Source organism: Leuciscus leuciscus (assembly GCF_965113295.1).
Source record: "Leuciscus leuciscus genome assembly, chromosome: 10".
NCBI lineage: Eukaryota > Metazoa > Chordata > Actinopteri > Cypriniformes > Leuciscidae > Leuciscus > Leuciscus leuciscus.
This window is the reverse complement of record NC_138734.1, coordinates 23,796,931-23,820,500: the sequence shown is the minus strand read 5'-3', so window position 1 is coordinate 23,820,500 and position 23,570 is coordinate 23,796,931. Positions and strand designations below refer to the sequence as shown.

General features: G+C 36.6%; 1 protein-coding gene and 1 long non-coding RNA gene across 3 annotated transcripts in view; both read left to right on the top strand.

Annotated features, from left to right (window-relative positions):
- Window positions 1-23,570, top strand: part of unc13c (unc-13 homolog C (C. elegans)) — a 229,937-nt gene that overhangs the window by 191,172 nt on the left and 15,195 nt on the right. For both annotated transcript variants that reach the window (XM_082182828.1, XM_082182829.1), the window contains exons 25-32: window positions 1,739-1,827; window positions 2,727-2,867; window positions 2,956-3,079; window positions 3,890-3,949; window positions 9,800-9,880; window positions 13,157-13,304; window positions 21,566-21,658; window positions 22,744-22,903. In XM_082182828.1, coding sequence (XP_082038954.1) covers window positions 1,739-1,827; window positions 2,727-2,867; window positions 2,956-3,079; window positions 3,890-3,949; window positions 9,800-9,880; window positions 13,157-13,304; window positions 21,566-21,658; window positions 22,744-22,903 — 896 coding nt within the window. The remainder of the gene's footprint in view (window positions 1-1,738; window positions 1,828-2,726; window positions 2,868-2,955; window positions 3,080-3,889; window positions 3,950-9,799; window positions 9,881-13,156; window positions 13,305-21,565; window positions 21,659-22,743; window positions 22,904-23,570) is intronic.
- LOC309508639 lies at window positions 8,447-8,834 on the top strand. Its single transcript, XR_014209630.1, has 2 exons — window positions 8,447-8,607; window positions 8,638-8,834. It is a non-coding gene; the product is annotated as an uncharacterized lncRNA (long non-coding RNA).

Here is a 23,570-nt window from a genome sequence, read left to right as displayed (position 1 = left end):
AGTTAGTTGACATGTAGTTGCGAATTTACTTATAGTTAGTAGGATGTCTATAGTGGACCATCGAAATAAAGTGTACCCAACTTTCTTCCTTGTCTCATGGAGGTTATACATATTAGATCTACTGGACAGCCATAGATTCTGGAATGTTAGCATAATCAATAATGCCGTATGCCTCACAGTTTTAGCATATTTAGAGATGAGCAAGTCCAGTATAAAGAGTTTTTTTTCTTTTCTTTTTTTTCTCGGTTTGTCATTTCCCTGTAAAGTATTTTAAAATGGTCCATGTTGTCAGTAATTATAAATAGCACAAATTTTATGCAGAATTACTCTGGTTTTCTGTATAATTCAGCCCTAAGGGTGCTGTGAAAGTGTAATTGACAGACGTTTTGCATGAATGTTTCAGCAAGTGCATTTTAAAATCATTTCCACTAGGACACATTTTGTGTGACTGCAAATCTGCAAATATTGAGCATTGTTTTTGATTGCACTATGATGAATACAGTCAAATGTGAAGTAGACTGGAGATTCACGTGCATTATCAGTAAAATCTACCTGTGTGATGCAGACAAGGTAATGTTTGAATGCAGAACACCTGCATCTCATTTGCTCATCTGCTCTCATGCCTCTGATGTGGCGAGAGGCTTGTATTGAATTTGCCATCATCATTAGTCAAGCGACTCCTCAGTCAAGACCTTTTCAGAGGCTGAGCACGCTTGACAGAAAGCATGCTGTGCAGTGGCTGATAAAATCACCCAACCATGGCACGAAAACAAAGCTGTCTGCCAGTTCTCTAAATCAAGTGAACCTGTGTTAAAAACACAAAACATACAACCATATACTGTATACTGTATACAAAAGTGATGTTCGGAGGGGATGTTTGTTTTTAATGACCCTACAAGTGAGGACAATATGTTTTTTTTTTATATGTATATTTTAAATGTGAGGGGAAAACAAAACATTAAACTTTGGTAATTTTTTATATTTGTTATAAAAAAATATATTTGTATGACAGCCTGGGCAAAAAATTATGTCCGCACAAATTGCCATGTTTCATTGCGTTATACTGTACTTATCACAAATAAATTGACTCCAATAAAACAATTTAGTAAATAATAATAATATGTAATGATAAATAATAAATAAAATGTAACAAGGTTACTCAGTGTTGGACATCATAAAATGTCTATTTAATTGATAGAAATAATAGCGTATTAAATTTAGCGTATTTTTGACAAACATCACAGGTCATTGTGTCACTCACTGCATCATGTACAGGATGAGTCAGTCTCCATCGCTCTGTAAAGCTGCAAATGTCAAAAACATAAATTCACTGTAATTTTGTTCATTATTTTTGTTCTTTTCTTGAAAAACAACTTTCTGTATCCTAGATGCACTTTTTGATTTCCACTAAGGTAAAAGTGGTTAGAAGTTGCACAGGTCACTGATGTGTTCTTTACTTTGCAATTCAACTTACTTTTTAATACTGACTAAATGGATAATAACTGCTTTATTCACTCAAACTCAAGTTTTATTTGCAGTTGGTTGGCTTGGTGATTTTTTGACCCTGCGTATGAATAATAAATGCATTTTTTGTATAATAAAATTTCAGTTCAGAAGAGAATGCAACTAAATATTTCATATAGGCATTACTGGTTGATTCTGAGCCTTCAGTGTTTCCTGTTCCTGTCATATGCAGCATATCCTGTTCACTGACAGTGACGCTGTGTGTCTCTTACAGCTGGATGCTGAGGCCAGTGGTTTGCTCAAAGAACTTCAGAATAAGCTCAATACGGTGCTGGATGAGCTCAGCGTGGTCTTCGGTTCCAGGTGAAGTATCAGAGAACAATGGGTAAAGTTGTTGAGCCGGTGTAAATATAATGATATTTTGGTAACACTTTACTTAAAGCCTTTATGTACAGTAGAATGCCTTATATCTTGTCATAAATAATTGTAACCAAATGCATTATAATATTTGCAGTTGTTTGTCGTGTTTTAATGCATTATTCTTAAACACGTTTTATTGCATTATACTGTCTAAATGTGTAACAATGAACAGATAAGTATTATAATGTATTATAACTGTGGTTATAATCTTTCATGATATCATACAATGCATTATAAGGCGCATTACATGGCATAATACTCAGCAATGGTGTAGACTTATGAATTTACACATGGTTTGTCTTAAAGCATATTAAAAACACCATATAGACATATGATATAAACAACATTAAAAGCTTGATTTTCACCACAGGGGGACTTTAAAAAAACTTGTATAATGCATTATATATAAAGACATATTTTAATGAACTTTCTAAAGTCAAGTAAAGTGTGTAAATTCCTCAAACAAATTAAATGTTAACACTATGATATAGGCTATGATATTATTGATTTAAAGCTTTGATTACATAAGCAAAGATGAAGAAAGTTAATGCATTTAAATGAAAAACAGGAAATCATTCAAGGGATCATTCATAATTAGACCTGTGACATTTATGGACAAAGTAAATAGCATCCATTTTACATTTGTTTCATGTTGCCTTCCATGATTAAAAAGCATAGACATACAGACGATTAATGATAAAATGATTTAAAAAAAATAATTTTAGCTCAAATGATAAAAATGTGTTGAACATGTTTTCATTATCAAATTAAATGATAGTATCTTAAGTTACGTGTGATTATGAATGTTGTTTTCAAACTGAGTTTAACACATCCATCCACAGTTTCAAGCCAGTGATTGAGGACTGTGTCAAACAAATGAACCAGGAGCTCGTGCAGATCAAAGGAAACGCAGGGAACAAGAGTAATGCAGCCATGGACGCAGAGACGGTCCTGCGACCCCTCATGGACCTGCTGGATAAGAAGTAAGAGAACTGCGGGATTACATTTCTTGAAACATGGTAGCTAGCTGCATTTCTGTCTTTCACTCCATCCCCCTTTTTTTCTCTCCAGCCTTATTCTGTTTGCTAAGATCTGTGAGAAGACAGTTCTCAAACGGGTTCTGAAGGAGCTGTGGAAAATTGTCATTAACACCATTGAACGACAGATTGTTCTTCCGCCGCTCTCAGACCAGACAGTAAGTGTAACAAGTCTTTTAGCCAAACGCACACACACAATACGTCGTCTCCTCTGCATCTGCTCCTAACAGAAGCTTATGGAAATTCCGGGGCATCAACTGGGTATACTCTATAAAGAGAGGTGTTGGTCTTTAAAAAGTGTTATTTAGTGGTTAAGGGATCTACAAATATGAATGCTGGTCATAAATATTAAGGAACACCAGCTGTTTTCTTGATTGATTGATTGATTGATTGATTGATTGATTGATTGATTGATTGAATTAAAAATGAAATGTAATATTTTAAATGTGTCAGTGTGTGTGTATATATATATATTTTATTGAAAAAATATAAAAATGTATAAATTAAAAATATAAGCCCTATACACATGGTTTGATTAAATTATTTTAGCAATAAATAAAAATATATAAGCTCTCCATTAAATATTTAATTTAATTTTGGCTATAAAGTAAAATACTTTGTTTTGTGTGTGTGTGTGTGTGTGTGTGTGTGTGTGTGTGTGTGTGTGTATATGCCTATACATGTGTTTTTTCAATAAAAAATAAATAAAAATAATATATATAATGTGCACAATGACCCTCATTGTTTCTGTAAATAATATTCCAGAAAGTAATGAGAACAAACAAAACTTTCCTTCAGGAGGTTCCTGCCCATCTTCTTAAAAAGCTGAATCTGCACCCAAAGACTCGACTGCCAATTACACTAAACAAATTCTGTTTCACTCGCTGAACGACATGTCTCCTGAGACAGTTCATTCCTAAAGGAGTGAATTACTTTTTGACTCTTTGTTTTGTACTTTTGTTTAACAGCAAGGGGCTCAGATGATTTTCAGTGCTGCCAAGGACCTGGGTCAGCTCTCCAAGCTCAAGGTGAGGATTTTGTTTTGTTAAGAAATTCAGGGGTCCCACTTAATATTAAGTGTATTTAACAACTGTGTACTAACATTTCAATTAATCATTTGATACAATGCACTTGTTGTGTGCATACATGTTTTTAAATTGTACTTACATGCTCCTGCATGTAATTACATCTGTAATTAATTTCTGTAATTACATCTATAATTACATTGTTGATCCTTCCCTTACTCTTTTACCCACCCTTAAACCTAGCCATACCACCAAACCTGTCCTACACCCGTATCCCACCTCAATAGCAGTGAATACATTGTACCTAGTAATTTTTTTCTTTAATGTAACTCGTTTAAGACATCTACTATAAAGTATGACCATAGTTGACCTATTGACCCATAGACTGTAAAAAAAAAAAAAATATGGACGTAGTGTCCGTGACGTCACCCACAAGTTTCTAAAGAGCATTTTTGAAGCCCAAAGTTCACAGTTCTCATGAAGGGCAAAATTAGCTATATAGACCAAAACCACTTTTTGTACCAGGCTGTAAACATATATTTTTTCTGCTGTAAAGCTGGGCATTTTAACATGGGAGGTCTATGGGATTGACTCTCTTTTGGAGCTTGTCTCTAGCGGCCAGTCGATGAATTGCAGTTTAAGTCACTTCCGTGTTGGATTCAAGAGAGAGTCCAGAATGTTGCCGCTTGGTTTGAACATGACCCCCAAAATGGGAGATACTTGGTTTAATAATCAAGCCTCTGAGTACAAATATTTGTGTATTATGTTGTAGATAGAAGCAGGGCATGTTCAATTTAAAGTGTTGTTTTTCATCCTGACAGAGGGAGGAAAGGCAAACAGGCTGCGACTGACAGAGAGTTTTATGTTTTGTCAGATTTAGAAGGCAGTGCTCCTCGAGGACACAGAGCAGAAGTAGATATCCTACTTGAGAAATTACAGCAGTGCTTGGGGCTTTCATGAAGCTTGCGTTTTGAAACGTATGCTGTGAAAATGGTTTCCAGCTTACGATAAAGCTTTGTAGCTGTCCGTCAAAAGCTTCCACCGCTGCCCGATTACATCATGACAGTTTCTCTAGAATCACGCCGTAAAACGTTCCCGGTTGTGAGAGATCTGCTGGTGTAATTAAATCCACCCTGCTGAGGAGTTTAAATCCAGAGAAGGATGGGCACTTTGGATCTGAACAGGTGTCAGGCAGATGGAGGGTTTCTCGTGATTATGTCTCCACAGTCCAGTGGCGGATACTCTCCATCTCATTTGTCCCTCTCTCTCATTTCATATGCATTGAAACATCTCTGGTCAATTGCAGCTTTACCTCAAAAATGCTTTTTATGGCTCCTGTTCTCTGTCTTGCAGTAACTGTGTGTATAATTCAGCAGCTCTGTTTCTAAACCTAGGGCATTGTAGTCTATGGCTTATACAGATTAGTATAGTATATATACATATATAGGGCCAGATTTACTAACAGCTTGCGCCAGCGCAAACCCTCTTTCGGCTTTCAAAAACTGCTGTCAGGATTTACTGAAGACACGCAATGAAAAAATAGCGCTGAAAAGGCGTGGACACAGTTATTTTTGCATTTGACCTTATTGCATATGCATTTGTAGGAGTTTCCCTTTCAGGCGCAACATTTATGGGAGGAGAGTATTTAAATAATAAATAAAAAGAAAGCTTTTGAAGGAACAGAAAGCTCTCAGACTTCATCAAAAAGATCTTCATTTGTGTTTCGAAGATGAACGAAAGTCTTACGGGTTTGGAACGACATGAGTGTGAGTAATTCATGACAGAATTTTCATTTTTGGGTGAACTAACCCTTTAATCTTCAAAATTAATCTCACATGTCAACTATTACTATTATCAATTTATGGAAAATTATGTTCTTTCATATCAGTTTGGGAATAAAACGGTTAAATAACATAAATTATTATTATTATTATTATTTTGCAGAATGTAATGAAAGAAACGGAACAAACTCGGCATTATAATTGTAGATGATTTTTTATTAAATTTAATTCCAGTAATTTAACCGGTAATTTAAATACTAAGGTTTGCACTCGTCAATGTACTGGTGTTTGTGCCATTATTTACCGCCTAAAAAAGCACGTCTTGAACCTGTGTTAGATTGTGTTGGTCATTATGGAAATTATCTAACTGCGTCTGTGTTCTTTCATTTGTACGTCATCAGTAGATCATGCGCAGAACTTGCCCACTCCCATTTGCGCTGTTTTGGAATTGCGCACTCTCGCTAATTTTTCCCTGTTTAGTAAATCTGCCCCCTAGTATAGTATGGTACAGAATCTGCATGCTATTTACATTTTCAATTCTATTGATAACCTTTGGTTACTAAGGTGATTATCTGTGGTTGCTTTTTTTTGCATCAAGTGAGATTGATCTGTTTTATTAAAATCTTTATATGACAAGTTTTAAATGTGCAGTAACATCTAAAACACAGTGAATGTGCATTGTGCAAAATGTGCATTCAGTATTTGTGGATTTATTGGTCAGTCTGAAAGTGTGTACTGACCTGAAAAGAGATTTGTCAGTGGACGTACAGATCATCTTAACACCTGATCAATACACTCGGTCGAAGTGCTAAAGGTGTGACTGCTTCTTTAAAAAGGTGACCTTAAACTGGAAGAAGTCAATGGACAGAATCAGCTCTTCCTACACACACACAGATGAACTTACACTGATTTGATGTGGGATTAATGTTCATTCACACGCCACCCTGATATCACTCTCAGGCCTATTTGTATTAAACTTTGCACCGCCATTGACCTGTGCGATTAAATGAAATTGAAGTTTAACTGCCTGACTTCAGTCTTGCATCATGGTGAGGCCACAAAGTCTTCTGGGAGCTGTCACTTTTGATTCTAATGAGCGGTAAGGAGCTCTCTGGGAAAGGCCCTGTTCACCTCTGAATGTTGTAAACATGCAAAAACTCACACTAAAAGACTGAGGCACACTATGATTCACAAAAATCCTGAGCTTTTGTTTGTGTTTTACCTGAATCTTCCACCTAATATCATGCAGACAGTGTTCTGAGGCCGGTTTAGCCTAGTTTTGACTTAAATGGACACCAAGTTACGACTTACGCACTTCTAAATATTTTTGCGTTGCACCATTAAACTTAGTTGAAGCCGAACTCTGCTTATAAACTAAATATTTACGCCATCCTCCGATCAGGAGTAACGGTTGGAATAAAATATCAGACAGACTGAACTGCATCAATAAGCTCTTCTTTTACCTGACAGACTTCAATTCTTTAGACATATGATAATGCTGACATTTACACTCGCTTACATTTTAAGAGAGAGAACATTATGTACACGAACCCGTCCTAAACAGCCCGCTGCTGTGTGCATCGTTCCATGTTGTGCATATCAAATATCAGTCATAATCAATAAACGTAATTTCTTGTTTTTTGTATCAATATTTATTTATTGATCCTTATTAATTTCATTTCAAATACAGTTTCTGAATGTTATTTACATATAAAAACTCTTATGTTATTCATGATCAAGTAGGCTATCGTATTTAACTGAAACATATTTTTTACCGTTAGTAACGTGAGGCAAAAGAAGTTAGAATGAAGGATAAACTGAAATTCACGGCATTTCAACACAAATTCTGCTCAAGTATTTGAAGGCTGCTATTGGATCATCGAGGCTAAACGTCATATTATGCGACTACGCATTACTTTACAGAGAGCTTACGACCTACTAGCAACATTCTGCCTTACAAACAAATGGTGCAACGGAACAAAGTACAGACTTAGTTACAAACTAGCTAGTAGTTACTAAGCCTCTAGTGTGGACTTTACGTTCCAATTTAAGAAAGAACCTACGAACGGCTGGTGCAATCCTACTCTGGTGTTAAAGCAACTGACTGGAGAAGCTTGAAAGTTTGAAAACAGTTGGGCATTTTAGAAAAAGGAAAGTCTAAATGATCATTTTATGCATGGTATTTCATCAAGACTGAATAAAGTCTGCATGAAATGGAATTTATTATAGTATTTTCTTCCCTATTGTGGCGGATATTCGACTGGAATGGCTTCTGGAACAAGAACAAATGTCAGGCGGGACTTGATTTTGTCCAAGGGGAATTGATTGGAATGGTGTGGATTGCTATTGGTGGATCTCCTGTGAGTGACAGGTTGTCCCGCCCACACGCCAGTAAACACGTCATCACAGAAGAGAAGAGATCTCGCTGCAAGAGGGAGGAGAAGTTATTTTGTTTAAAAATTATGAGGGCACATGAATAGAAAAAAAATAATGATGTGCATGGATAAATCATTTATCATGAATACTGCAATATTCCATAAAAAAATAAAAAAAAAAAAAAAAAATTCATTTCATGTTGGATTCCTTGTTGTCCTATATTATGCTTGTTAAATGATAACTCTCGGGTTCCGATGTCTGTGCATGAAAAAAGAATTTGGCTTTCTGGCCTAACTGCTGCAAAGAAAATCCTGGTTATACGGTGGAAACCACCACATACTCTTTCATTACATCATTGGTGGAATTTGCATCATTGGTGGAATTTGAGCTCTCTGTGGCACGGTCTCATGGTGCTAAGGAAAATACCATAAGATCTTGGTCTGAAGCTCTTCAAGTTACTAAATCTCTTGCCAGGAGGGGGAGGGAAATATGGTAGATCACTCAGTAGGGAGGGGGAGGGAGGGGGAGGGAGAGGGGGGAGGGAGAGGGGGGGGGGGGGTAAATGTAGAATTGTGTTAGTTCTGTTTGTATTGTTTGTGTATGTATGTGTGTGGGCGGGTGTGTGTACGTAGTTTTTGGTTTGAGTGAGTGAGGGAATGTGGGAGTGTATAATGTATTTTCTGTACATGTATATGCCCTGTTTATTCTATTTTCTGTTTGTTTGTATGAAACTAAATAAATAAAAAATTGTTCACAAAAAAAGAAAGTTAGTAAAGACAATGTTTAAAATAGTCCAGGTGACTACAGTGGCTCAACCATAAGTTTAGTGAATAGTTGAATAAAGTTGTTATTTTTGTTTGTTTTTGCGCAAAAAAAAGTATTCTCGTCGCTTGATAAACTTATGGTTGAGCCACTGTAGTCACCTGGACTATTTTGAAAGTCTTACGGGGTTGGAACAACATGAGGGAGAGTAATTACTGACAGAATTTTCATTTTTGGGTGAACTAACCCACTATATATATATCTATATATATTGTGCCATTAATTCTGTGACTAGCTATGTCACCATGTTACACATTTGCATAATACTTGCCTGCTGGCTGCTTTGGTCCACCTTCAAAGAACAGTTGGGTAAGAGATTTCGCTATGTTGCAAATACACGGTTTTTGTTTTTTCACTGCAAAAATATTTGAATGGACTTTAAATTCTGATAAATTAATTATTATAGATATAATATTTTTTACAGCTGCTCATGAAGCCTCGTGGGCCGAAACCTTTTTAAGGTAAAGGGTGTTACATTTCCATGACACACTCTAAGCGGTAGACCAATCACAACAGACTGGGCCAGCTGACCAATCAGAGAAGACAACACTTTTCAGAAGGCGGGTTTTAAACAAACTAAAATAGAGCATTTCAGGCAGAGGGTAAAACTGATTGATGACTATAACATGGCACTTTAACATGAGGTAGTTTATGTAGCTGACCAACATAAATGGATGGAAGAAAAGATTTCAAGTACATTTTAATCTTAATGTAAACAGTAAATCATAATCCCCTCTCTCTCTCTCTCTCTCTCTCTCTCTCTCGCGCTTTCTCTCTCTCTCGCGCTTTCTCTCTCTCTCGCGCTTTCTCTCTCTCTCTTTCTCGCTTTCTCTCTCTTTCTCTCTCTCTCTCTCTCTCTCTGTCTCTCTCTCAGGAGCATGTGATACGGGAGGAAGCTCGTAGTCTCACCCCTCGACAATGTGCCGCCATGGATTTAGTGCTTCCCACCATCAAGGTATCAGCTTCTCTCTTTTCTTCTGCTCTGATTCTCCCATTTCAGGGGACAGTTGCATAAACTTATGTTTAGACTAGAGTCACTAGTGTTTCTTTAAATTAAATTAGTCAAATAAACGGTTTAAGAGATGATGTGAAGTCCATTTTCCAAACTCCCGAAACAGATTATTATTCAGTTGAAGCATAATCAGCCAGATTAGATGGGCGGTGTTAGTGCATTTACCCTATTTATCATGCAACACGTACACACACACACACACACACACACACACACACACACACACACACACACACACACACACACGGTCAGAATGGTGTGTGTCTAGTTGTGGTGTAAATGTGCATGTGAGCTGCAGATACATGCATCATCAGAGATATTATTGATTCAGTCATCTCCTTGGAAACACGCGCCCCTCCCTGTTCGAATCAGTCATGGAGTGGGAATCATGCTCATTGGTATTCTGAGGACAGAAGCTAATTAGGGAAGTTAACAAAAGCCTTGAGTAAAATTTGGAAAATGGAAATGGCTGCACACAGTGATGAGCTCAGGATTCTGTGCTTGAGGTGGCAAAGTAACGACAGCGAAGATATCTGAAGAGATTAATGAGAAAAATAATTAAAAGACAGATGAAAAGAGAGGAGAACAAACAGTCTGATGTCTTTGTCATCAACTGTCTTTTTAAATATGTATGAATCAATGCACTGCAAAATAAAAAAAAATTCCATTAACATTTTCCATTGAAATATCTAAACATCCTTAAGATACAGTAATAATAAGATACTTTGCCGCCTCATTTCAGAAGACCACCACACGCCAACTGATCTCAAACGCACAATAGAGAAAGCTCTATGAATAATGCAGCTAAAATAATGGGCCTCCAGAAGATCAAAAAAGTGATGCTCTACCTGACCAATCAATACAGCCGACCAACTACATCAGCCATTCATCATCGGCTCAATTAAAATCCAGCGCACAGCCAGAGGCTCTCATCACTAGAAAATGAGGAGCGTTTTACTGTTCATCACACAAACTGTGAAATGATTGAGATAGATAGATAGATAGATAGATAGATAGATAGATAGATAGATAGATAGATAGATAGATAGATAGATTTTTTTAATTTATATATTTTTATTTATTTATTATGAAACCTTGAGTTGCTTTTATGCATGCATGATGCTTTGCAAATGAAATATTTTATTTTAAATATATATATATATATATTTTTTTTTATGTATTTAGTTGATTTATTTATTTTTATTAAGTGAGGGAAAAACTAAATGCAAACATTGAAAATGACACCTGCCCTTTCCACAGACCCGGAGCAATTGATTCCTCAGTGGAAATCTCATCTATCTCAATCACATCAGACATGAAAACGTCACCGCTCCATCCACACCATTCCCTCTCTAATCGCCCTTTATGCTAATAGAATAATAAACTAGATCTGATCAAATGCCAGCCTTCCCCTCACACTAATGTCTAGTTGTGTCCGATATCTCCATGTGCCATTAACTCTGTGGCAGTGCCTGAAGCTCTGGGCTCATGTTTAACCCTGACCTGATGGAAGTGACTGTGACAGATGCTGTATCGGTCTTATGTCTCAATGTAATTTAGAGATTAACTCAATTAACAGTGTGGAAGTATGAATATTGCTGAATTGCCTCCTGCAGCATCTGTGGTGATTTTCCACTGAGAATCATTTATTATGTTCAAATACATGTTTTGTTCTAATTAATTAATGATTTTTCTCTGTGTGTGCATGTTGCATAACAGTATAAACATTCTGAACTCTATAACAAATGCTGTTGTAATTAAGCATTTTAAATAAAGGGTTTATCAGACATTGAAAAATATGCTTAGGTCAAACTCAGACAGTAGATGCTCAGAGGGGCTGAGAGTTTGGACAAGTTGACAGAATACTGTACACATGATGAAAGTTGAATTATTATATTCAAGACAAACAAACTATCATTGCTCAGAGTTATCCTCAGTGTTTACGGTGATCAACAGGAAAATTACAGCCTTAGAGACAGCAGGGAGAGTAAGCGTGAATCACAGTTCAAACAGTAGGGCAGGGCGATGACAGGCAGGATGGGTGACAGGCAGGATGGATGGACCATTGGAAGGACCTGGTAGGAACACAAGGAACTCATAGCTTGATGTAGATCTCAGATGTAGCACCAGTCTTGCTGCCAGGTAGAGGCTCACAGAACCAGAGGCTTGAAACTGGAGTTAGATTGCTGCACCAGTCAGGCTGCCAGGCACAGGGTTCCCACGGGTCCTTGAAAGTTTGTGAATCTGAAAGAAAAAAAAAGAAAAAATTCAAGGCCCTGGAAAGTCTTTGAACACAAACATAATAGATACAAGTTCTTGAAAGTGCTTGAATTCATTTCGTGCAAGAGGTTTTCTGGAAAAAATTCCATATTATTCCCTCCGGTCCGCTAATGTGTTATTTCGCCAACACTTCGTGGCCCATGCATACTAGCTTGCTTGATTTACGGTAGTTATGGACATTTACGCATTATGTTAAAGGAGTAGTTAACTTTAAAATTAAAGTTAGCCCATGATTTACTCCCCCTCAAGCCATCCTAGCCTTTATATAGGGAGATATACAGTTGGTTACAGGACATTACACAATTTATTTATTTTTTTATTTTTTACCTCCAGATGGCACTTTTCTCACTTAAAAAAATTGATTTTAAGGGCCTCCACTCTATTTTAATGTGAAATATTGCATTTATAAAAAATGGACTACTGGACTACTTTTCATGACATTGGTTCAACTTTGCTTTTTAAACCGGAAGAATAAAATGGCTCAGAAAAATTATAAAATAACCACTTTTTATTGATGTGCAACCTGTACATATCTGTTAACATCTAAAAAAATATGTTTTTGGATTTCATGACCCTTTAATGCCTTTCTGTTTGCAGTAACACTGTCTTTCCACGTCATGCAAAATACCTCTAGTTTCGTTTTCCAGCTGTGCCCCATTTTCACTAATTTGTGATATTGAGATAAAAGAAAATTGACTATTATTAATTCTATGACATCTAAATGTGCTGCTAAGTAGGAGTAACCTTGTTGCGAATATCCACGAATTACTTCCCACAGTGAATGCTAAAAACTTTTCTTTTATATGATTATTTTGCTCAGTCACAATGAATGGATGATTTTTCAGGTTAAGGCTGTGATGGATGACTGATCCGTAGCTACAAGCAGCATGTTTGACTCTTTTAGTTACCACTTACCAGTGCTTTTGTTTCTTCGTTCAGCAATATTTCCATGCGGGTGGAAACGGTCTGAAGAAAACCTTCCTGGAAAAGAGCCCCGATCTCAAGTCCTTGAAATACGCTCTCAGCCTTTACACTCAACCCACAGATGCCTTGATCAAGAAATATATATGCACCCAAACCTCTCAAGGTAAGACCATGTTTGTGCTCCTGGCAGACCTCATCATATATCTCTCTGTCAGGACTGGAGGGAGTGAGAGAGAAAGAGAGAGATAGGTTTCCATGCAGTGAAACAGTTATTTGTGTGTGCTGTGCATTTTTATGTTTATTATAGTATGGCATTGCATAGCTTACATGCTTCAAGTGTAGATCAAGCACTACTTTTAGGATACCTTTATATAGGGAGATTACAGGACATTACACAAGTTTTTTTTTTTTTTTTTTTACCTCCAGATGGCACTTTTCTCACTTAAAAAAAATGATTTTAAGGGCATATAAAGGGATGTCTATGTAGAAAGTTGAAGAATGTAGAGACTAAGGTTCCATTTCAATCAGCATGCTGCTTTAGAGGCAGCGTTATTTTAGTATTATTTATATATTATTATAGAATTTATTGATATTTATCAATATTGAATTAGCTTTTATTTTTATATTTTCATTTAATTTATTTTTTGTTATTTTGTAAAGTGCTTTTGTCATTTTTAATAGTTTTTGAGTTTTTTATATTTCTATTTAGCTTTATTTTTATTTCACTTTTACTAATTTTAGTACTTAAACTTATTTTAGTTGGTACAGCACCATTTCCCATTTTTACGTTTTATGTTTAAGTTTTTCATCTAATATTAGTTTTATTTCAGTTTTATTTCAATAAACAAAAACAATTTTATTAGTTTTAGTTAACAGGAACAACACTGTTTGAAAGGCAGTTGCTTATGTAGACAGTAAACAGCAAAGCAGCTCTCTAGATTTTTGGAACAGAGTGTATTGTATCCCACAATACAACTTGCTTGATGTGACTTTCTATTTCCACTGTCAAAAATTAACTAGAAGCAGTGCTTCTTCTATATTTACTTCTTCTTAAATCATTATTTTAGTGATCTGCCAACAGACAGTAAGGCCCGGTTTCACAGACAGGGTTAGATTAAGTCAGGATTAGGCCTTAGTTCAATTAGGGCTTTGGCAAACTAATTATTTTCCAAGATAGTAAATTAATTTCACTTGAGTTGAGATAAACGTACAACTAAATGTGGTCATTTGACAACCACACTACTGTTTGGAACATTAATTGGTGCATACTGCTTCAAACATTTTTAATAGCATACAGTAAATATTGTGCTGTGTTCAGTAAAGAGTATGAACACAGTTTCAGTTCCTGTCTCTCTTTCTTTCTGAGCTCCTCCTGAGGCAAAGACTGCGTATACACAGTTTTGTGTGCGTGTGTGTGTGTGTGTGTGTGTGTGTGTTGAGGTGAGGATGTGTTTACTTCCCTATACACTGTTTATAATTCATCAAACTTCATGTTTGGAGTTATTCATCATTGCAGTTAGGGAATTTGCTTTCGGAACAGGTGATTGATATCCGGAGCTCTTTTTGTTCAGAAGGAGAATCTCTGGGGATTTTACACAGCAGACACGTCACACTGGGTCACGCTTAAAAAGTTTTTTTGAGCGTTTAAACTGGGTTAAAAACTTTATCTAACAGCATTATACATCTACACTAGCATAACTATATATCATTAAGTTATATATTCACCTGTTGTTTAAATATCTAGTAGTCAAGATGCCTTTGTGTGCATCTTCTTAGGTACGTCGTCCTGTATTCCAATGCAGTGATGATGTGGTAATGGTGCAAACCCGCTGTGAAATGTAAAGTGGTTTATTTTTATCTTGATTTAGATGATGTGCTCATCTCCAGACACTCAAAGTCTAACTCAGTTGGACTGTAGAATGCAGAAATATCAATGCAGTTTAATAAGTGCTTCCATTGTTTGCTGTGACCTCTGACTCCTTCAAATTAGCTTTGGAAGTAATCAATTCACTTTCCGTGATTCGAGGGAAAATCTCCCATAGTCCCCCAGTTTCCTCTCACTCCTTTCTGAACTAACTTAAAAAAATTAAAAAATTAAAACTCCAGAGACAAGTTTGTTCTCTTTGTCTGTGAAAAGGCCTGTAAAAATGTATCCCGTGGGTTCCAGCGATGCTACGAGACCCTGTCACTGGAGTTCAGAGTCAACGTGAATGATTCTGGACAGGATTTTTTCATTTTCTTTTTTTTTTTTTTGTCTGACCAGAGGAGAAGAGAGATTGTTTTTTGTTTTTTTTTAAAGGTGGCATAAAACATCATACATTTATTTTTATTATTTAAGTTTTCTACTTGAGGTCCATTATAATAAGATTTTATAAAGCTGATTAGCATTGTAAAAGATTAATAATTCAAAGGAAAAAGTTCTGAAAATCTTAGATCAATGAAAATTTGATTCTTCATATGATTTTTTCATGCAATAGATATCTGGCAATCACAACATTTTTCATAGTTTACCATTTACTGTTTACCATTACCATTTGTAGTTATTGTAAAAGTCCTGGAAAATAAATACAGGGCATCTACCAAAGTGACTCTTTATGAAACACAATGTTTGTTACGAGGTCAGAGAGCAAATGAAAGCAGAGACGAGGTTAATCCAATATTGATTGATTGTTGATGTCTGCCGTGGACGCTATAGGTCATTCTGTAGTCATTCATTTAGCCGACATATGTCATGCGTTCTTGAATTAGTTTGGGCAAATGTGGCCTTGACAGTTTCTCTGTTTTCTACAAACCTTGAAGGGCAAATGCAAAGATACAGAACACACCGTCATCACTCCAAGATGGCAGCATGTCTTTCTGTCTGTGCGTGACTGAGTGATTGATATTTGTTTGTTCATGGGATAATTACCAACTGATCATTTTGTGAGCTTTCGTACAATATAACTATAATGTAGAGTCGGTATTTGTCATATTCGATGGTTGTTTTATGACGCAAATCCGTATAGTTTAAGTCGGGACTGACATCCTCAGTGAACTGGTACTGCGCTAGTTCTAGCAGTGCAGTCTGAAAACGCACGGTATCCGTAAAATCCCAGTCTGAACAAGTGGTTACGATCATCAAGCTGGTACAGAAATGTACCTGGAACCGTGCCGTTTCTGGAGGATCTGTTTCATGCTGACTGGTCAGTGTCTGGAGCCTGCTAACCTGCTGGAGCTCCAGTGCAGACGTGTCACTGAGTTTGATGGGCCTGATCTCTTCATGATGAAGGAAAGTACTTTTTTTCTCGTTCTTACTTCTGGTTTTTAAGATGTAGCCTGATGTTTTAGAGGCAGCTGGTCTGCCCGGGTCCTACGTAATATTCGGTCTTTCCACGTCTGGGTGGTGCGACTGGCATGGAGAGAAAGAAGTGGTTGCTCCTTGCCTCTCTCTGTTTTATTTTTTCAGGGGGCACCTACTACTGGAATTGCTACTCCAGTCCAGTGCTCCCAATACCGTGTGAATCATATAAGGGCACGTGCGCATTTGGTTGTTCACTTAATGTTGCATTATTCCCTTTGCCCCTATTCTTCCCCTCTGACACTGTTGACTTGGTCTGTCTGTCTAGTATCATGACGTTATGTGATAACTTTACCACTATCTCCTGTGTGCTCCAAGACTCCAATTTTTGTCGGAAGAGCAATGAATCGTACAAGAAATCACCTAAGTTAAAATGTTTAATTGCTTTATTACTGTTGATGTCAGGAAATGTGCAGCCAAACCCAGGCCCAGAAATCCCCTACAGGTTTTAACACCCCAGCAGATTTTAAAGAAAGGTCTGGTCTTGGTTTCTTTCATTTGAATGTACGCAGTCTTGTTCCTAAAATGGACATGTTGCGTATCTGGGCTCACTCTACAGATACTAATGTAATTGTCTTGTCTGAAACCTGGTTAAGTTAATCGGTCTCAGATAAAGAAATCAATATAAGTGGTTATAATGTTTTTAGGACTGACCGCCCTAATAGAGGTGGGGGTGTAGCAATCTACATCAAAAACCAGTATCAAGTTAATGTACTGCTATCAATATCATTAGTTAAACAGTTAGAATTTTTAGCCTTGGAGCTCGAAGTCTCTAAATCACTTTGTATAACGGTCGTTGGTTGTTACAGGACACCTTCAGCTGTTAGCGGTGCTCTGCCCTCCTTAATGCAACTCCTTTCTGATTTTAACTCTAAGGAATTAGTAGCCTTCGGAGACCTAAATTGGAACTGGTTACAACCAATATCTGATGATTTCAGAGCTTAATAAATCTCTTTCAGATTGTTGACAGTTCCACACGGCCAAACTTCAAAAACCTGGAAAAATCATCGCTAATAGATGTGATTTTAACTAACGTTCCTCATAAGTACTTAACTGCTTCCATATTTGCAAACGACATCAGTGATCACTGTGTTGTAGCAACAGTTAGAAATACTAAAATACCAAAACCCAAACCATGCACTATAGTCAAGTGTAATATAAAGCACTTCTCAGAACCAGAATTCCTTCATGATTTATTTAATTTTGACTGGGAACAAATGTATATCAGTACAGATGTTGATAGTGCCTGGAACCTCTTTCATGAGGGGTTTGCTCATATAATTAATAAGTATGCTCCATTAAAGAAATACAGAGTCAAAGGCTTGGTTTTCTCCTGATTTAATAAATATCCTCCATGAGCGCAACGTGGCATGGGCAAAAGCCAGAAAATCATATCAGAACTCTGACTGGCTGGTTTTCAGGCAACTGTGCAATGCATGTAGCCTACTCTTAAAATTAGAAAAGCCAAAGCTGATCATTTTCTTTTTCAAACCACTCATAACCTGAATAATCCATTAAAATTTTGGAAAACTTTCAAATCTATATCAGAAAAAAGTTTTAAAAGTTTCTGATAAGACCAAAATACTTGATTGTTTCATTTGTAACATTTCATAGCCTCAGGATTTTTTTTTGAGTCACTCAATACTCAACATGAGTGTTCCTCTACAGTGGAGACTGTTGGTTTGGATCCTTCTAGTCAGTCTTTTAGTTTCAGTCCTATTACAGTTTCAGACGTAAATAAAGCCTTCAAGCATTTGGACATGAAAAAATCTGCAGGCCCTGATAAACTGGATCCTTACTTTTTAAAGCTAGCAGCAAATTTTATTGCTGTGCCTTTAACTAATATTTTTAATCTGTGCTTGAACACAAATGTCATTCCTTCCATCTGGAAATCAGCTTTTGTGGTTCCCCTGTTAAAAGGTGGTGACCCTTCTATCTTAAATAACTACAGACCGATCTCTAAATTGTCTGTTCTGGTTAAGGTTCTAGAGTCCCTTGTCAGTGATTAATTACAGGATTTTTTTTAACAGTAAAAATGTTTTATCTGACATCCAATCTGGTTTTAGAAAAAGGCATAGTACAACATCAGCTGCTCTTAAGGTTTTAAATGACTTTATTGAATCCATAGACAATAAGCAGCATTGTGCAGCCCTTTTTTACTGACCTTTCTAAGGCATTTGATACAGTGGACCACACAGTGCTTAAACACAGACTGTGTAGAGACTTTCTGAACAAACTGTCAGCTGGTTTGTTAATTACCTGACAGACAGAACTCAGTGTGTGCAGGCGGAGGGCAACACCTCTTGCTATCTCAGAACAACAAAAGGCGTGCCTCAGGGGTCAGTCTTGGGGCCACTGCTTTTCATCCTCTATATAAATAACATTGATTGTAACGTGTCTGAAGGAAAATTTCATTTTTATGCAGATGACACTATACTGTATTGCTCAGCGCCCACAGCAGACCAGGCCCTCTCCCAATTACAACTTGATTTTAACACACTTCAATAGAATCTTTATGATTTAAAACTTGTTTTAAATGCTGAAAAAAAACAAAAGTCATGCTTTTTTTAAATTAGAAATCAAAATCAAATCTGCTTTCAATTCTCACTTCCCAGGGTACGAAGATTGAATGTGTTTCTAAATACAGATATCTTGGTATTTTAATAGATGAATCTCTTTCTTTTACCCTTCATATTCAGCAACTAGTAAAAAGATTGAAACTTAAACTAGGGTTTTATTTCAGAATCAAATCCTGCCTTTCGTTCGAATCTAGAAAGAGGTTGGTTGCTGCCACTTTTATGTCTATACTTGATTATGGTGATGTTTTATTCATGCATGCTTCGTCTCAAAGTTTACATGCACGGTTGTAACTACACTGTATACCATGGAGCTCTGAGGTTCATTACTTGTTTTAAAGTCCTCACTCACCATTGTGAACTGCATGAATGTGTTGGATGGTCTTCTCTATCAATACGGAGACTTCAACACTGGTAAATCTTCATATATAAGGCTATTTTAGGTCTACTTCCATCCTACCTTCTGACCTACATCAGTGTAAATAATATCGGGACTTACAATCTTCGTTCCCAGGATCTTTTCCTTCTATCTGTTCCAAAGGTTAGAACTGAGCTGGGAAAAAAAGGCATTTAAGTTTGCTGCTCCCTCTACATGGAACAAGTTACAGAAATCTATGAAACTTAATAAGCTGGTCACATTGGTCGCTTTTAAGAGGATGTTAACTGACTTGGAGGCAGCCACATCTGGCTGTAGATGTTTTGCCTGATGTGTTAAGGATTGTGATTGACTTCAAGGGAATTGCTATTTCAGTTGTTTTATGTTTTTATTATTTTTGTGTTCCGTTTCCGTTATTCTCACGTTCAGGAGCAATCTGTCTGAATTTACCCCAGTGAGGATAGAGTTGAATTTTTTAACGTTTCTCTTTTAACCGCAATATTGTAATACCGCAATACTGACAAGCCAACCGCAGAGGAATGCAAGCAACCGCGATATTCGCATGATTTCTTTTTTTCATAAGGCTATGCCCTTCCTGTTTTAAGAGTAATCTACTGGAGTAGATTCAGACAGATAACTCCTGTATTGAATGTTAAATAAGTTAATAATGATAATAAGACGGCTCCATGGATTTGAACTTAAGCCTAAACAGACAGTGAATGAGAGAGAAAGAGATCGACTGAGTGCGTGTGATTATCTTCATCTGTCTTTGAGGTCAAGTCATATATATTCGTGAAAAGGTTGCCGTGTTCAAGTAAGGCCAAATATTTGTCGTATCATCCTTTTAACATATAAGGGTATTCCCAATGAATGGCGTCAGCGCTGATCAGTGCATTGAATCTTTGCCATTGATCTCTATTAAGTGAAGCTTCAGCTGCAGCGTTACCCATACAACGCTGGTGGTCGGGTAACCACAACGCTGGTGGTTACCCATACAACGCTGCTGGTACAGGTGGTCCACTGAGCCTTGAAAAGTGGAGCTCAAAGTTAACATAATTAACAGCTTGTTTCATTCCATCTATCTTTGAATGAATCAGCTTTTTTGAACGTGTTTGTTGAATGAACGGTTTAAGGGTTTAATGACTCGCTCAAAGATAGTCCCTTGTCGCAACTTAGTAGCGTAACAATGTTACTGCACTGACTGACAGCCTGTCTAGAATGGGCATATATTAGTAGTGCTGCTGATACTGGTGGAATATCAGCAGAAAGCCTCTCGCCCAGTCAGATTCGAGGATCGGAACTAACTGTTTTACATATAACAATAGCCCAACAAGCTTATTGTCAGATTTATGTGGACCCTTATTTTGACATTCTCTTCTGTTTACTTCACTTCCTGTTTCAATGCTCTGTTTAGTTTTGGTTTCATTTTTTACTGAACTTGTCCTCGTTTTCATGCCTGCTGATCGTAACACTTATTTATATAACAATAAATATTAATAAATGGCGATAATACCACATATCGCGTTATTGAGCCACTCAAAATTATCGCGAGGGAAATTCCTTCACTGCGACAGCCCTATTTTTACTGAAACTTTCCTTAACAAGCCTTGATCTGACCGAGTTCTTCTGTTCTCTAAATCATTCATACATCTTTTGACAGTTCGATAATCTCTATTCAGTTTTCGCAAAGTATTAGTTGTTTTCATGACTTTTGTAAGACTTGCTTTTCATCTTCAGAAAGATCTTTCTTCCTCCCTGTATTGCTTGAGATCTGTGACTTGCTTAATGATGTGGAACAACCTCTTTAAGTAGGTTTTCCATTTACCTAAGTGTCTGGAAAACTACTGAATAAACCTGTCTGGGAGTGATACCAGTTATCTACAAAGACATGAGAAATAAAACAAACACTTTCTTTAAATTTTATTTTTATTTTTTATGTTTATTGTACTGAAACCCTACTGATATGTCATAATTTGGATCACAGTGTATACAAATCTACAAACATAATAATTGACCACTGATTTCTATGGTTTTATTGTATATTGGTGTGTGGGTCAGTGTGTCACGCATGCTCTTATGTGACGTACAGTATGTATCATGTGTCAAGTTATCATGTGACTCAACACTGATTCCAGGTCAGTCCACGACTGCATCCAATGGGGAGGTCGCCATCCAGGTGGACCTGATCTCACATCCCGGTACTGGAGAGCACAAAGTCAGCGTCAAAGGTAACACACACACACACACACACAGCGATTAATTCATGATTAAGAAACTCTGAGGTCTAAATGAATCGAATTGGCTTGTTTCTCTTTGCCTCTCTGACTTTATATTCATTTAATTAGCATTTGGATTGTAAGATTTGTTTGCTGCTGCTCAATTAATGACCCACAACCACAACATAATAAAAAAGACTAGCTAACTAGCCTGTTGCATAAAAAAGAAAGAAAAAAAATGCATTAAAAAAACACTTTTCTAATCAAAACAATACCAGTGAAATTGTGTTATTGTGAATTTAATGTATGAATTTGAGACACATCACAAATCAGACATTATAATATTCATAATTATTCTCCATGATTTATTGTATACATTACATTCATTAAACTATAGTTTATTCATCTGTAGGCTGTTTACTGTTGCCAAGCAACTTTGCACATTAATATTAAATTAAATTATCAATCATGTGGTCTATTTTCCCTATCATTTCTTGTCTGCAATTTTGCAAAAGCTTCAAACATGCCTCATCTGATTTTAGAGTCATAATGATGTTTAATAATACAGCATCTATTTTACAGAGCAGGTCTGGAAGTTCCATGTTGGATTTCTCTTTGCAATCTTAGAGTCTAGACGACCCACTCTGGTAGTCGAGTTCAGGTTTAGTTACACAGTTCTAGAGATGGATAAGGAATTCTAGTAAAACAAATTAGAGAGTTTAAAGCAACAGAAGCAGATAGTCTTTTCTTCCCTATTGTGACGTATATCTGAAACGGCTTCTGGAACAAGAACAAATTTAAGGCGGGACTTGATTTGGTACATGGGGAATTGATTGGATGGTTGTGGTTTGCTATTGGTGGATCTCCTGTGAGTGACAGGTTGTCAAAAGGGAGGGGAAGTTATTTTGAATAGAGATTACAAGTCACGTGAATTAAAACAATAATGATGTCCACAGATGTGTCATTTATAATAAATACTACAATATTCCATAAAAAAATAAGAATTGTCCATTTTGATTTTATGGTGACTTCAATGTCTGTCTTACCAGTGTAATGTTTGATGATCTAACTCGAGACCATCCGCTTCTTCTCTGCAGTTGTGGGTGTGAACAATATCAACTGGCTGACCAATGCCATGTTTCGCCCCTTCGTGGAGATCAACGCCATCGGCCCACACCTGGCTGACAAGAAACGCAAGTTTAGCACCAAAACCAAGAATAACAACTGGTCTCCAAAATTCAATGAAACATTCCAGTAGTGAGTATTCATTTAATACAGGATTGGAACCTTTCCATAGTTTATACTCATAACAGTTGGTGTTTACAAAAATATATAAAAAGTATGATGTTTATGGAGACAGAACCATGGCAATATCATGAATTGTTTTTTTGTTTTTTTATGTAGCAAAATATTGTACACTAAGTGCTGCCCATGTTCAGTATCACATACACTACTGTTCCAAAGTTTGGGGTCGGTAAGATATTTAAAATGTTTTATTAAAGAAGTCTCTTATGCTCATCAATGATGAATTTATTTGATCAAAATTACAGCAAAAACAGTAATATTGTGAAATATTATTATAATTTAAAATAAATGTTTTCTATTTGAATATATTTTAAAATGTAATTTATTTCTGTGATGTAAAGCTGGATTTTTAGCATCATTACTCCAGTCTTCAGTGTCACGATCATATGCTGATTTTGCTGCTCAAGAAACATTTCTTATTATTCAAGGGAGGTCTTAACAGTTTTCTGCACAGTAGCGGCATCAAAGATGAGTCGATTTTTTTTGTTTTTTTGTAACTTAAGGAAACACTATCAACAGGGAAAGCTATAGAGCCAGCATTACACAGTTGTTGGGGAGAGCCAAGGGGCTTGACTTAAGTTTTAGAACAATTAAAACAGAAAATGAATAGACATCCATG